This window comes from Caretta caretta, chromosome 6 (genome assembly GCF_965140235.1).
Source record: "Caretta caretta isolate rCarCar2 chromosome 6, rCarCar1.hap1, whole genome shotgun sequence".
NCBI classification, from domain to species: Eukaryota; Metazoa; Chordata; order Testudines; family Cheloniidae; genus Caretta; species Caretta caretta.
In genome coordinates this window covers 18,184,685-18,200,842 of record NC_134211.1, presented here as the reverse complement: position 1 = coordinate 18,200,842, position 16,158 = coordinate 18,184,685, and the positions used below count along the sequence as shown (strand labels likewise).

The 16,158-nt window shown below is 38.3% G+C and overlaps 1 protein-coding gene across 1 annotated transcript; it reads left to right on the top strand.

Annotated features, from left to right (window-relative positions):
• Nucleotides 1–1,117: 1,117 nt before the first annotated feature.
• GAL (galanin and GMAP prepropeptide) lies at nt 1,118–12,060 on the top strand. The gene is made up of 6 exons (XM_048853849.2): nt 1,118–1,365; nt 1,798–1,878; nt 2,645–2,699; nt 4,449–4,535; nt 7,847–7,924; nt 11,769–12,060. Exons 2-6 carry the CDS (start codon nt 1,798–1,800, stop codon nt 11,819–11,821), a joined length of 354 nt encoding a protein of 117 aa, XP_048709806.1. The 5' UTR covers nt 1,118–1,365; the 3' UTR covers nt 11,822–12,060.
• Nucleotides 12,061–16,158: the final 4,098 nt, after the last annotated feature.

Genomic DNA, 16,158 nt, shown 5'->3' with positions numbered 1-16,158 from the left:
TATGAGGGATACTGTATCTCACACTGTTCAAACCCCTTCCTTCCACATATTTATTCCTTTGGCACAGCATATCCTAGGAGCTGTAGAAGAGTGAGGTAGTGTCTAGTCTATCTTGTACAATACAATTAAATTACCAGCAAAATTGTGGTAAAGTAGAAAGCTCCCCATGTCGTTTTCAGTTCTCAAAAGGAGTTTGCAGGACCACTAGTTAGAAAACTCAGTTTATGCCTTTTAATCAATGATGATTAAATGATCTGTCAATCATTGAGGGAAACAAAATTTGGAATCCCTGTTGTGTTACTTTTATCATCACTTTACTGACTATAACCGTATTTAAGATAAGAAAAAAACAATCGAACTAAAATGTCCAAAAGTGAACATGTGGGGTATTATAGATAGTGGGGTGAGTCTGTGTTACTTTTTCACAAAAACTTGAGAAAAAGAATGCTTACATTTTAGATGCAAAATGTCACCAAGCTGTAGTCCAGACAAGAAACAAACAGAATATATTTCAAAAGGGCTCCCCCTTTAACACTTTGAAGTTGTAAGTAAGTAAAATAACCCAGTTTTCCTCCAGTTCCTTTTGCTCTGATGCTAGAGTAAACAGACTGATTCAAAGGAATTTTAAAAGAAACCGATAGTGGCTGGACTGAAGAGAGACTCATGGGGCTCGCAGAGAAGGGCAGACGACGATTCTGTGTTCTTGAATGTAATAACAAATACTGTAATTGACAAGGATACGAGTGTTATTAGCCAGCATAATACAGAGCCTTTTCCATTTAGCTCTGCTTCTGTACCCGATTCTCCAAAGAGGGAGCTATGTTCAATTTACCTTTCCTTATTCTCAAACAACAACAAAGAACTTCTGAAGTTTCAGGAGAAAGACAGAAGTCAGGCCAGGCTGTCTAGTAGAACAGAGCTCTTTTCAACTGCTAGCCAGTGTCCAACCCAAGCGTAATGAAAGGTAATTGGCCAGGCTGTTATCTATCTGCAGCCCACATCTTGCTTCCAAATGCCTCTAATTGAATTGCTGTAATTTTTGCCCTTCCTAATGCAGTGACTTGGCGAGGGGAAATGACCCGGGGATGTGGGCGGCTCTCGATTCTCCCCCGGGAGAGAGCCGCGCCTGCAAAGTTGCGCTGCAACCCATAAATAGCGGAGGGGGAGCGCTCTTGGGCTCACAGGCATTGGAGCCCCCCCACTCCATTGCATCCCCTACTCCGTGAGCGCACCGGGGCCATGCAGTGAGGAGTCCCAGCTGTGAACATCCATTCCCCAGAGCAGCCTGCGGACAGCTCCCTGCCCCACTGCCAGCCAGGACTGAACCCGCGCAGTGAAGAACAGACCAGCGCACCCCAACTCAAGGTACTTTCCCCTTATTTTTAGCCTCTTTGCCTTCTGAAAGGCAAACTTTCAGGTACATGAAATCTTAGACCGTGGACGCCCTCCCTTCTGACCCCCCCATATTAGTGACTGCAATGACTTGTGTGTAGAAGTGGGGAAAGGGGCAGGTATTGTAAAGGCTGATCTCCTGTCTCCATGCCCCTGTGAGGTCAGGTTCTGTCTCCAACTTCGGGGGTGTTCCTGCTTTTTTAGGATTTGACATTCTCTGCCGTTCCTTCCTGAACTTTCAGATGCACGGGACTCACCCTTCCTTCTCATAAGTTCCTCCTGCCTCGATGTTTCTTAAGGCATCAGGTCCCTGTGGGAACCTAAGTCCATTTTAACCCCCACACCTAGGATCCCAAACTGGGAAGGCAAAGCAAATAACCCCGAGCGTTTGTGGTCTCCTTTCAGATGAGGAGGTGGACTAGTCTCCTGTTGCTCTCTTTAATCCTTTGCGCCACCCTCTCGGAGACATTTGGACTCGTTTTATCAGTAAGTATAAACTTCATTTACAGGGGCTCTATCCATTAGACACGCTCACTCAGCGTCTCCGCTGACAAGTACCAGTGCGCGCTACGCTGACGGGCTCTCTGGTTAGACACAGGGCTGAGCAAAACAAAGCAAGTGCCCGAGAATATTTTGGATGGTGGATGAACAATTGGGAATATTGGACATTTGAATACTCATCTAATTATGACAAATGTACTACAGAGTAGTTAAACAAAACAAGGGCTATTAGTTTTATACAGTAAAGTTCAATGAATGGCCATCTTAACTTAGAAAAAAACAAGGAATGCTTTTTTTTTTTTTTTTTTTTACATAAAGCTTACAAAATATAAACAGCTGAGATACAATGACAAATTGTGTAAATCCAAACAAGTATCTAGAGGGAAATAGTTATACTTTTCAGTAAAGCAGATTGGGAGCAGGTCACATTTATTTTAACTTGTAAAGTTTGCATTAGAAATTTTAATGTGTGATTTGCACTTTCGTCTATATAGGGTCAAAATCCCGATCATGCTGAAGTCAATGGCAAAACTCCCATTGACTCCAGTGAGGCCAGGGTTTCACCCAAACTGAAATAACACTTTTTTTGATGAATAAAACATATCAGCTCATTAGAAACCCTAATGAATCTGTTTGCACAAACCAACCTCCCAGATTCATGTTTGTGTGTGTTTGTTTTTTTTTTTTTTTTTCAGAAAGTATTATGTAAATCATGCAATAAATAACCTACCTGCACTTTTCCCTCTGTAAGGCAAAAGAAAAACGGGGCTGGACTTTGAATAGTGCTGGTTACCTGCTTGGGCCACGTAAGTCAAATATTTAATTTTTCTATATTTTTAAAATTCTATTAAAAATGGTCACTTGACCCTATTATCTGCTAAGAGTGTGCTACCCACTAATCTGGCTATTACATAAAACTAAAGAGTGTTATTTCAGAGAACTTTCAATTAGTTACACATCTGAAGCCTGGGATAGAAACAAATAGAATTTAAGCTTCCTCTTTAAAAGCAATGCCATGTATAAGCACTAAATTATATGGAATTACACATTTGGGTACTCTTGGAGTTCCTTAGTGATAGTGAGTTGTAATTCTTAGATGGCAAACATCTTATTACTCTAAAATAGTAGCTTTACCTCCAATTATACAATAATGATCACTAACTGTATAGAATCTAAGAGCATTTGCCTTGCTAAGTAGTTATAACATTTTATGGAATTTTGGAGGTCAATCAAGGGGGAAATACTATGGGTGAAATTGGGCCCCATTGAAATCAGTGGCAGCTTTGCCACTGAACTCAGTGGGGCCAAGATTTCACTCGAAATCTACATAAAAATGCCCAGATGCATAGCCTTCTGATACTATTCTTGGACAAAACAAACTCTCCTAAAACTTATGCTCACATAAATTTGTTAGTCTCTAAGGTGCCACAAGTACTCCTTTTCTTTCTCTGAGATTGTAAATATCAGTAACTTACAAGAGGAAAATAATTAATTCCGTTTTGTAAATAAAAACAAACACCAATGTCTGAGAGGCTGAAAATGTAAAGTTCAGGTTTCCAAAAAAATATGGAGATGAAAAGTGAAGGTGTCCCAAATAGGCTAAAAAGCCTTCCTTTAAAACTATTTGTAGCTGATTTAATAAATGTCATTTATTTTTACCCAAGGTTTTCAAGATGCTGAGAGGCATAAAACATACAGACATCTATACCTACCTTTACTACTTTTTATGTTAAATATTACTGGGGGTTGCCTAGTTTCACCCTCTATAGTCTATGATAAACGTTACAGATAATTAATACTGCTGTCCATATAAGGATCATATTTTTTTTTCCTTTATTCACCTTTTGTAACTGACCTTGGGATACAAATGTATGCATCTTTGATGTATTTATTGATTCTGTAAATGTTTTGTAAGTATATTTGTGTTAAAGCAGCAATGCCAGAATAGACTGTGTTGAAAGACATACATGACATTCTGTAATGAGGGCATATATTTGCCGAGTGCCATTTCTCTAAGACTGGATAATAGGCATCATCCTCTGTTGCCAGTTGTATTGATCAGCTTTTACTGATAAAGGAAATGCCCACTGTAAGGGGGAGAGAAGAGAGCTTTTGGAGGTTATTCATGTAAACTAATAGCAGTTTACTTTTAAACAAATTACTTAGCACCTTTTTTTTTGTTTGTTTTTAAAGAGGCAAGAATAGCAAAACTACATTCCTAAATTACCCATGAATGGTCCAACTCTGCATTCCTTGTACACCCAAAACTCCCACTCAATTCAGGAAGAGTTTGGGAGTGCAAGCAATATAGGAATGGGCCCTTAATGGATATAAACTACATACGCACAATTTTAAAAAAAAAGCTTATTAAGGAATTATTCTTTTGATTCACTAATTGTACATCATTCCATTAACAATCCCATCATGTTCTTGTGCACAAATGAAAAGAAAGCTCAAGAAGAGACTTTTTTTTATAGCCATCTCAATAAAATCCATGAAAACCAGGCTGGAGACTGTAAATGAAATTAACTCTTCATCTCTAATTTATTTAACAGATGCAGTAGATAATCACAGATCTTTTAATGACAAACATGGCCTAGCTGGTAAACGTGACATACAGCCTGAAGAGGACATAAAAATAGGTAATGAAATTATGAAACCCAAGAGTTTGTGCTTCTGTATACAGCATTTTATTTACTACGTTTGAGTTATTTGTACTGCCTGCAAGCAAGCTTAAGCTTCCATTTAAGGGGACAATGTACTTAACATACATGAATAGTCCCATTGAAGTCAATGAGAGTATTCATATGAGAAAGGAAAGCAAAATTTGTCTCCAGAGTTTGGAGATCATGACCTGAATTATGTGTATTCTGCCTCCAATAGCTCAAAATGCAGAGTCATACATTTGACTGGCAGGACAAAAGCTTTTGAGTTTCCTTAATTTTATCTAAATTTAACACGTTTTACTATTAAAACCTACCTTTTTTTTTTCTTTATGTTCAAAACAAAGCTTTCAAGTCTTTTTGGACACTTAGTCCTAACTGATTAGCCCAGGAGTGTGATCAGTAAAGACAATATTAGGGAGATCATAGATTAGGGAAAGGTATAGAAACAGGAGACCCCTTTTATCATACCAACATAGAGCTGAAAGCTGTATAGAGCTGGATTTGAGAAATGGATTTTTTCATAACCCCATCACAAGTATAATTGTTTAATTATGGAAAAATTATACAGATTCTTTCAATTAGAAGACGTAGGTCCTGATCCAAAGCTTAATGAAGTCCGTAGGAGTCTTTCCATTTAATGCAATGGGTTTTAGAACAGGCCCTTAATCCTGAGAGGTGCTGAACATTCACAACTCTGAGCTCAATGGGAGTTAAGTGCTCTGTACTTCTCAGGATCAGATCCCTATGGTATATCTTCCTGTTTTTCGCAAAAAGAAAAGGAGTACTTGTGGCACCTTAGAGACTAACCAATTTATTTGAGCATAAGCTTTCGTGAGCTCACGAAAGCTTATGCTCAAATTGGTTAGTCTCTAAGGTGCCACAAGTACTCCTTTTCTTTTTGCGAATACAGACTAACACGGCTGTTACTCTGAAACCTTCCTGTTTTATAACCCTTGTTTGTATTGTACATTTTTTTTCTACTTTATGCTGAGGGTAATGGTTCAAAATTCAAACTGTACATCCTAAATCATTTAATTTTATTCCTCTAATTCCTATGTATTGGTATGCAAAAATGTTACTTTGTTCAAAACACCTTATTTTTCTTTAAGCAAATATTTAGACCAATACAAAAGCCATTTCCTTTTCTTGGTATATCTGAAACTTTTTTTTATTGAACTAACAAATACTCAGCTTGCATTCCTAGACAAAGGATGAATGATGCTAGAGGCAGCTGAGGAGCTTCTGCAGAGGCAAACGTTGTTTTTTAGTTGCCATTTATTGAGGTTTTATTTTAAATACTTTGTATAGAATTTTGAATATCAATTTGTAATAATAAAAAATACATATAAAAAGTGATGTGACAGTCAATGAGTTAAAGCAGGTACTCAGCTGGATATTATTAACAGGAACACACCACTTCTAAACATTTATATAACAACCAACTTTCTCTCTTGATTCATCATTAAACAGAATTACAGCTTAGCAGCAGGTAGCTTTTGCTTTATAGAATTGCAGTTTCATATCTAGATCACACCTACATGGTAACACCATGTTAAGGCAGCAAATGTTGTAAAATTTCCATCAGCAATTTCCATCAGCATTTCCTCTGACATCCTGCTCTCCCAATGGAAGACATACCAGCCTCTCCTCCCTGGCCATACATATGGAGGCTCTGTGCTCCTACAGAATCTCTAGCCTTGCTACTTGGTAGCACAGCTGAGGCGTCCCTTAAAGGAGGGGGTTCCCCACTGAGTTAGGGGTAGGTGGGTGGGGGTGTGTGAATTTTTAAGTATAACCTACAGGTCTCCTCAGGACCTTCTCTTGATCTACCTTTTTTTTTTTGCCTGTTCCACCCACTACTTGCTTCCTTCTAATCTACACAGATCTCCAAACACACAGATAGCTATTTATGAGGTCCAGAAGAAGCCTTGGGAGCTGTTGTGACTCTCCTCTGTATAGTGAGGGAGTGATCCACACATGGAAAGAGCCCTATACATGGATCAAAAGACATGATCTAGTCCTCTGTTAGGGAATCTCAAAATGAGATCCATTTCTCATTCCAATCCAGAGAAGGCTGATAGTTATTCCTGTGCTCAGCATTGTACTAACAGGGGAAGATAGTCCTGCTCCAAGGAACTTACAATCTAACTCAAACCCTGACAGTACAATAGAGACACATCTGATAGTCAACAAAGGTCCAAAATTCAGATAAGGTTCTTTGCTTATTACTTATTAGTAGGAGAACATTGATAGGCCTCCCATAAGTTGTAAAATTCTGTTGAAGACTATTAGTTCATTTATGGTTATGGTTGTACAGAAAAAAATTTTGAATTGTTTCCTGAAATGTTGGTGCCTAGCAAAGCAGGTATAATATTTTGCTACTCTAAAATATTGATGAAAGGGACAGTTAGTGCACTCTGATCTAGTAATACTTCTGACTGACTCACTGTGTTTTCCAGCTGTGGACATGTAGACCGTTCTTTTGTAAATATGTGATCTGGAAACTATACATCGTGGAGCTGCACACGCAGCTTCTTAGGTGCTGCTGCGTGCCCTCAATTCCCAGTGAAGCTACCCCAAGTTGATAGTGCTCAGCACTTTGCAGAATGGGACCTAAACTAAGTTACAATCTTTGTTATAAACTTCATTTAAGCACACTCCTTCCATCATCTCTGAAAATCTCCTTTGCACCTGAAATGTCTCATGCAGACCCTAGTCAATGAAGACTTTGTTTTTAAGTTTCAGTGGAATTGAATCGGGTATTTTGAAAAACATATCTTTCACTTGTGGAATGTAGTGGCTTCTTATAAAGTATCTTAAAATGGTAATTGTTTACATGTTCAAGGGGAACTAATGCAGTGGACTATCTTTTTTAATAAAATTATGTCCAAATTTATTCACCCATTTTCTCTGGAAATCTGAGCCTCTGAGGTCCCTTCAGATATAAACATCTTGACTGGTGTTGCAGAATTTACAAGTTCCACAGACAGCCCTGGAGGACCTTACAAGCACTGTAAACCAAATAACCTGAAGGCTGCTTTAATTTATATCAGTACAGAAGCTCCAGAATCAGGGAGCTGGAACAAGCTCCCTGATGTCACCCAATTCTTGCACCAAACATATTTCAGTGCAGAAGAGAATCTGGCTGTTTTTCCACTGAACTTTTAAAATGAAATGTAGTTTCACAGATTTTTCTGAACTCTTACAACTTTAGTCACAGTATGAATATTTGCTGATACATTCACTATTATCTGTACATTAAATAATATCCCATAAATGTTTTCCAGGTAATTTTGGGAAACCAGCGGTTGACGACAATGTTGTACGCACAGTAATTGAATTTTTGACTTACTTGCATCTTAAAGGTTAGTAAAGCTCTCAATCATTTAAAAGTACAGTTTTATTTCAGTCACTGCGGATCTAATTCTGTAATCCTTACTTGGACAAAACTCTTGAATAAGAGCTGCAGGACTGGGATTGAATGTATAATTGTAGATTCATGTTTAAATTGTGTGACTTTGTTGAGCATCACTGGAGAATGGTCTTGATGATGATTGATATAACTCCTAGGACAAAATGTGCTGAAACAATATCACTGAATATGCATATTAATAAATTGATATCTGGAAGAAACTACTTAAAGCCTGCTCCCACAAAAAACTTATGGAGATGCTTAAAGTTCAGCATACAAGTAGTGTCACAGAAGTGCAAGACATTAAGTATATGACTAAGTGGCCGCAGGATTGAGATGTTGACTATAAGCTCCTTGGTGCAGGAACCATCTTTTCATTATGCATGTGTACAGTGCCTAGCACAGAGGGGTCCTGATCCTGCTTGGAGCCTGTAGGTACCATCAAAATGATGACAACTGCTAAAACTGTTTGAACTATCTTTCAATAGTGTCAATGTTTTTACTCAAAAGACTGAATAAAAGGAGATGTTTCAAAGTTTATCATCAAGTTGTTTTTACATTTGTGTAAGACAGTGACAAAGAAAACAAATTTTCCCTCCATTGGGACACAGTGGTGAAGTCATATTCCCTGAAATTGTGACATCACTCACCTGTGTGGCAACAGTTCAAACAGAGGCGAAACTTCCTGTGAAATACTGGAGAACTATCTATAGGACCTGCAAGACTGAGAACTCTAAGGATGCCTAACTAAGGATTATGCCTTTATTATAGCATCAAGAAAAGGGAAAACCTGGGTGGTTACTAAACCTCTATTCTCACTTTGAAGGTCTTCGTGCATTTTTCAGAAAATTTCAGGCAAAGTAAATTGATTTACGTAAATATACCTTTTTTCAACTTTTCAGCCAATATAGAATTGCTCCTTTGAACTCTGCTACATTCAAAATATTTAGAAAGTGATTTGCATTAGAAGGAAAAAATAACAGGAACATTAAAGGCATGTATTGTAATTGCAAGCATATGGATCTTTCATTCAAAAGTCACCAATTCTGTCACATACCTTCTCTATAAATCCCTACCTTTGACTATAATGAATTATAGACACTTTCATAACAATGAATTTACTGTTAGATAAAATTACAGATGCTGTGTTAATTAATCAAGTTGCAATGGGGGAGGTTTAGATTGGATATTAGGAAAAACTTTTTCACTAAGAGAGTGGTGAAACACTGGAATGCGTTACCTAGGGAGGTGGTAGAACCTCCTTCCTTAGAGGTTTTTAAGGTCAGGCTTGACAAAGCCCTGGCTGGGATGATTTAACTGGGAATTGGTCCTGCTTCGAGCAGGGGGTTGGACTAGATGACCTTCTGGGGTCCCTTCCAACCCTGATATTCTATGATTTCTAATGCACTGGAATGATACATTTGTCATTTATTTTCACTTGTGAAAAGAGATTCACAGTCTAACTTCAAGATTATATGAATTTTATAAATTAAACTCTGGACAGTTTTGGCATCCTTTTCTAAAATGATCTATGTTGGTTCAGAAAAATATTCACTCCTGAGAATACTGTAAATACTAAAATACAACCACAATGTTGACTAAATTACATTGCACAGTCTACAGAGACTGTGTGTGTCTGAATGATATAGTTAAGGATCTTTGAGCAGAACTGTCCTTTCCAGGGATTGAGAATAATTCAACTGTCCTGCCTCTGGCACAAAATCTTAGGTTTGCTTTTGGACTTTCTCAAACGTTTTTCAAACACAGCACATCCCAGTTTACCTGAATCTCATGGAGCATGTTTGAATAAGTTAACTCAATCAAACTTTGGGAAAACTGAAGGGATTTTTCAAGATCTGAGAGGTCACAGTAGGACATGACCATGTTTGGGATAAGAGTTTTCCAGATAACCCTGGTTTTGCTGTATAATAACATTAATGTGGATTAACTGCACAAAAACCCCTCCTTTTTTTGTAAAAACAATCGACATTTTTACAGAAATGTCAAATAGGCAAAACTGGGGCCCAAATCTTCTATCCTAATTTTGAGAAGTAGCTTTCAGAGGGTAACCCATTAAAATCAATGGATCTGCTTGCAAGGTGAGTTATGGTCTCTGGAGGCTTATTATGCAGCTGGGAGAGGGTGGCTCCATTTCTCTTCCCACTTCCTGCAGAGCATGTTTACTTAGTCACTGGGTGGAGTACAAGTATTTTTCCATTCAACATTTTTACTCATCTGATAGATTACATGGATCTAAAATAACATTTCCAAACATTCATACAATGCTCTAAAAATATCCATTCTTCCAATCTTTCAGTACTGTTCCTCTCTGTTAACTGAACATTGAGCATCTGTCCAAACCCATATTTACAGGGTAGACACTTGAAATAACTTTTTGAGGACCCAACTTCCTCACTTGAATAGCCTATGTATGGGTGAGTGGAAAGTCGGTATCGGTGAATCCACCCAAAACTTGGGAACAGTAGTCACTGCATGAACAGCTTGAGAGCATAAATGGCTCAGGGAGGGTAGCTCTTGAGACATCCTTGATCAGTGGTATTGATCCTCTTCTCCCAACAAATCATGTGAAGGAAAATGCAAGCTTATTGCAAATGAGTTAGGGTTCCCATCCGGAGGATTATTTGGGCCTCAGTGACTAAGTGCTAAATGGAAGCTCAACGAGATCCTGATTTTAATATTGGCCAGCTGGTGTTTATATACCAGTGCAATATAGACATTTCTGTACTCCCATGTGTAAGCTATGTCCCAGTGTGGGGGTTGGAGCACCCTCCTGGGCAGGTGAACAGGAATGGCTGGGGAATAGGCTGAGCCCTGACCTCTGCAAACTGAGCCAGCATGGAGGGATAAGTAATATGCACCTAGTAAAGAGATGACACCAATTACTTGCCCCAGGGGTCAAGCGTCAACCAGGGGCTGAACTGTGACTTTCTGAGTAAAAATTAACCAGTCTGCTCTTTGGATCACACAGTTACATACTTCTCCTTACTGTTACAATCAACCTTGAGACTACACAAAAACCAAATTCCCTGGATCGTGCACAATGGCTTTTCTGTGATGCAGAACTGGTACTCAAAGCTACAAAACACAGAATATTAGCAAGTGATGCTACGTTTTTAGCTAACAATGGCTACCAGCGAAATCTTGACATGAATATGTAGGCCAATCATTATTTGATTTAAAAATATATAGATATATTTTCAGGCCAATAATAATGTAATGCTTTTTACACATCTACTCAAATGTCAGTTTATTACAATAAATATATTGATTTATGCATTTTCTTTCTCAAAATAATTCATTTTAGAGAAATGTTTTAAACAATAATGATTCAGATAATTCATATACTTCCATCTTAAAGAGAAGGGGCATATTTATAACAACACCCTCACAAGTGATTTCTTGGAGGTCACTATCACAGTTGGCCTTTTAGGCCCCAATTCTGAAACTGGCTCGGTGCGGGGGTCTGCCCAGCCTGAGCCAGTTGCAGGATCAAACAATAATAAATCTTATGATATGAATCAAAACATCAAGGTTGATGTGGAAGGTTTTTAAAAATAGTGTAAATTATAACAGGAAGTTATTACTTATTAATAGCCTAGAAATGAGCCATGAAAAGCATGAGCCTGTTGCCTCATCTGTGGTTGAAGGGAAGCAAAGTAAGAAAGTTTAGCAATCCTAAGGCTGATTTTTAGGAATCAATTGTTAATACTAAACTTTGCACTTAACTATTTGTTGCTGAAAATAATGACTGTGTTTTTTCTTTTTCCCCTTTGCAGAGGCTGGGGCACTAGATAATCTACTTTCATCAGAAGAAACAAATCTGTCCTGAAAAATAATGTATTTATACTTTGTTGTATTGTAAATTTAAGACTGAACTCTAAACAGAGCTTTAAATGAACAGAAGATGGTGATTATTGTTTACATTACTCTTATACACAGTTACACATGGTAAACTACTTTCTGCCCTTTTTGTTTTGTTTTTTTTTTTGTGATGTTACAATGTAAGATTTTTGCCTTGATAAAAAAGTTTCTTTAGATAAGTGGTAAAATAAAAAAAGAACAGCTGCATTTTGTTTCGTTTTCCTTACACTAGTGTTTTAAAATTACATACATATAATGCACAAAATGTAGTATATTAAATGCATGCTTAACTTTAAGTATAAGAACCATCCTAAGCCTGAGCACTGTCGCTGTGTCAGCTTAACCCCCTGTGTAGATGCAGCTAGATCAAGGGAAGAATGCTTCTGTCAGTCTAGTTACCATCGCTCGATCGGATGGAGCTCTACAGTGATTGGAAAAAACCCCTTCTGTTGCTGAAGGAATCTTCTAGAGTGTAGCACTACAGTTCCATAACTGTGGTGCCCATAGGGTAGACATGGCCCTATTGTTGTCAATAAGACTATTCATATGCTTAAAGAGCTTTTTTGGATCAAGGTCAGAATGCCCAGCCCTTACAGAATCAAGCCCTTCAGAAGGAACTATGGAACTAAGTTAGAGAAGATGTAATCCTCCCCAGGATGGATGCAGGCAATAGGACTGCAACTCAATCACTACACATACCTCTGGAGTAGACTTGGTTTCCTAGATCATGTGGTCTCTTCTCCAAGTGCACTGATAAGGGCCAGGGTAGAATCTCCTTCTACAACCCCTGCATGGCCACTGCATCTACACCCACCAACCAACCTGCTGCATAGACTCACCATGAGCCTTGGGAGTAGAACCCTGCAGTGGGACTGGGATCCTGTGGGTCCCACAGGACCTGCTGCCATAATAGCGGGAACAGGATTAAAAATTCAAGAGTGGGAATGGGTATTGTGGCAGAAGCAGGATTTAAAAACCAGTCCTCCTGCACTGAAAACAACATGAACGTCCCATTCAGCAGCCAACGCTCTCCAGCCACCCAACTCTTAAGGCAGCAGAACCATCAGCAACAGTGCAGAAGTAAGGATGGCAATGGGGGGGTCTCCCTGCCCATGCCTGGGGATGGCAAGGCATGGAGGCTTCCCATCCCCTGTGCATGATGATGCAGGGTTTCTCCAGCTATTTGCAGGGAGAGTTGGAAGTTTCTAATTCCTTTGCATGGGGAAGGGAAAGACACTGGGGCTGCTCATCCCCTAATAGAGGTGTATAAGAATTCGGATCCTTCTGCATGGGTGAGTTGGCAGGGTCAGGGAGTTCCCATCCTATTGCACAGGGGTGCAGGGAGTGGGGAGACATCTGCTGAGAGCAGCTCATCCAGCCATTACTGGGACAATTTTAGAGTCCTGCAGTGGGACTGGGTTCCCATCGGACCAACTGCCATAACAGCAGGAATGAGATAAAAATTCAAGAAACAATGCAGGAGCAGGTGGGAGTGGAAATTGCGGGGCAAGAGTAGAATTAAAAAAAAATTCCTTGTAGGGTTCTACTGTACTTGGGCAAGCCAGAGAGCTTTGGATGGGTCCTCCACTTAGGTGAATTTTATGCTATGTGCTTACAGTGCTATGAAGCATTGGCACTTTAAAATGTTGCTGATCAGATTGTCAAGCAGATTGTCAGAAATTCCAGAGGAATTAGTACATAATCTGATATTCACTTTTAATATAGTTAAATCTATTCTAGTAGCTACCTCCAGTAACCAAACCCCTGTCCTTGTGGCCACTTTAAAGTTGATCAACATATGTTGTTTCTCGGATGGTTGCTCAGAGTCTGATCTGATGACCACCAAAATCAATGGAAGCCTTCCCTCAACTTCAATGGGTTTTTGATCAGGTCCATAAAGAGCAGGTGTCACTAGGATGTATTGGGAAGTAGTGCAAAAAGTTTTCACCATCTGAGCTGCTAGAAATATTTGAGAAATGCATGAGATTCCAAGACTAGCAAAAAAGAAGAAATAACAAATTTTAACCCTTATTCCGCCAATATTTTCCACACTGCCACCTAATGACCTGATCCAGGACTTATTGAAGTCAACAGAAGTCTTTCCACCTACTTCCATGGGTTTTGGATCTGGTGCATTATGTATGTTTAGGATTAATGGACCTCTCTGTAGTACTCAACCATAAGGATTCTACTCTTTCTATGGAAAAACAGTTGATTCCAATATCAAGTTCAAAGAACTTTAATTCAGTATGATTTTGTTTTCTTTTCAAATAGAATGAGAAATTCAGTTTAAAATAAAGTGAGCTAAATTACTGTAATCAAATTAGTATCGCTGCTAAACTGATTCCAGTTAAAATGTTCCTAAGTAGTGATGGATAAATTTCATAAGGTTTTGTTGGGATGTTTGTTTGAAATTTTTTATACTGGAAGTCTCATGAGCTCAAGTTTTTTTGGAAGATTTCCCGTGCTGCCTGACTTTGTCTGAGCTGATAGTCCCACAAGACCAGCTCTGATTATGGTATTATTCCTCAGATACTACGTTGATTCACAGATTCTAAGACTAGAAAGGATCATTATGATCATCTAGTCTGATCTGCTGCATAACACAGGCCATATAATTTTACTCAGTAATGAGCACGATAAGAATTCCTATCAGTACATATTTCAGGATTTACAATTCCAAAATAAAGATATAGAAAGGCACATTTTTTCAAGGTATCCCTCCCTCCCCACTAAGTGCCCCCCCCCCAACTTTAATCTTTGCAAACCATTAAAAAAAATCTTGTGTGTAGGTTTTTATTAGGGCTGTCAAGCCATTCAAAAATTAATCGTGATTAAACAATAATAGAATACTATTTATATAAAATATTTTGGATGTTTTCCATGTTTTCAAATATATTGATTTCAATTACAACACAGAATACAAAGTGCACAGTGCTCACTTTATATTTATTTTTTATTATAAATATTTGCACCGTAAAAATAAAAGAAATAGTATTTTTCAATTAATTAAAACAAGTACTGTACTATAATTTCTTTATCATGAAAGTTGAACTTACAAATGTAGAATTATGTACAAAAAATAACTGCATTCAAAATTAAAACAATGTAAAGCTTTAAAGCCTACAAGTCTACTCAGTCCTACTTCCTGTTCAGGCAATCGCTCAGTTAAACAAATTTGCTTACATTTGGGAGATAATGCTGCCCACTTCTTGTTTATAATGTCACCTGAAAGTGAGAACATGTGTTTGCATGGCACTGTTGTAGCCAGCATCGCAAGATATTTATGTGCCAGATGCGCCATTCATATGTCCCTTCATGCTTCAAGCACCATTCCAGGGGACATGCATCCATGCTGATGACGGGTTCTGCTCAATAACAATACAAAGCAGTGCGGACCAACACAAGTTCATTTTCATTATCTGAGTCAAATGCCACCAGCAGAAGGTTGATTTTCTTTTTTGGTGGTTTGGGTTCTGTAGTTTCCACATCAGAGTGTTGTTCTTTTAAGATTTCTGAAAGCCTGCTTCACACCTTGTCCCTCTCAGATTTTGGAAGCGATCAAATCAAATTCTTAAACCTTGGGTCGAGTGCTGTAGTTATCTTTAGAAATCGCGCACTGGTACCTTCTTTGCATTTTGTCAAATCTGCAGTGAAAGTGTTCTTAAAATAACAACATGCTGGGTCATCATCCGAGACTGCTACAATATGAAATATATGGCAGAATGCGGGTGTAAAACAGAGAAGGAGACATTCAATTCTCCCGCAAGGAGTTCAGTTACAAATTAATTAACGCATTATTTTTAAAATGAGCATCATCAGCATGGAAGCATGTCCTCTGGAATGGTGGCCAAAGCATGAAGGAGCATACGAATGTTTAGCAGATCTGGCATGTAAATACCAGCTACGAAAGTGCCATGCGAATGTCTGTTCTCACTTTCAGGTGACATTGTAAATAAGAAGCGGGCAGCATTATCTCCTGCAAATATAAACAAAGTTGTTTGTCTGAGCGATTGGCTGAACAAGAAGTAGGACTGAGTGGACTTGTAGGCTCTAAAGTTTTACATTGTTTTGGTTTTGAGTGCAGTTATGTAATAAAAAAAATCTACATTTGAAAGTTGCGCTTTCACAACAAAGAGCTTGCACTATGGTACTTGTATGAGGTGAACTGAAAAATACTGTTTCTTTTTATTATCATTTTTACAGTGCAAATATTTGTAATAAAAATAATATAAAGTGAGCACTGTACATTTTGTATTCTGTGTTGTAACTGAAATCAATATATTTGAAAATGTAGAAAAACAT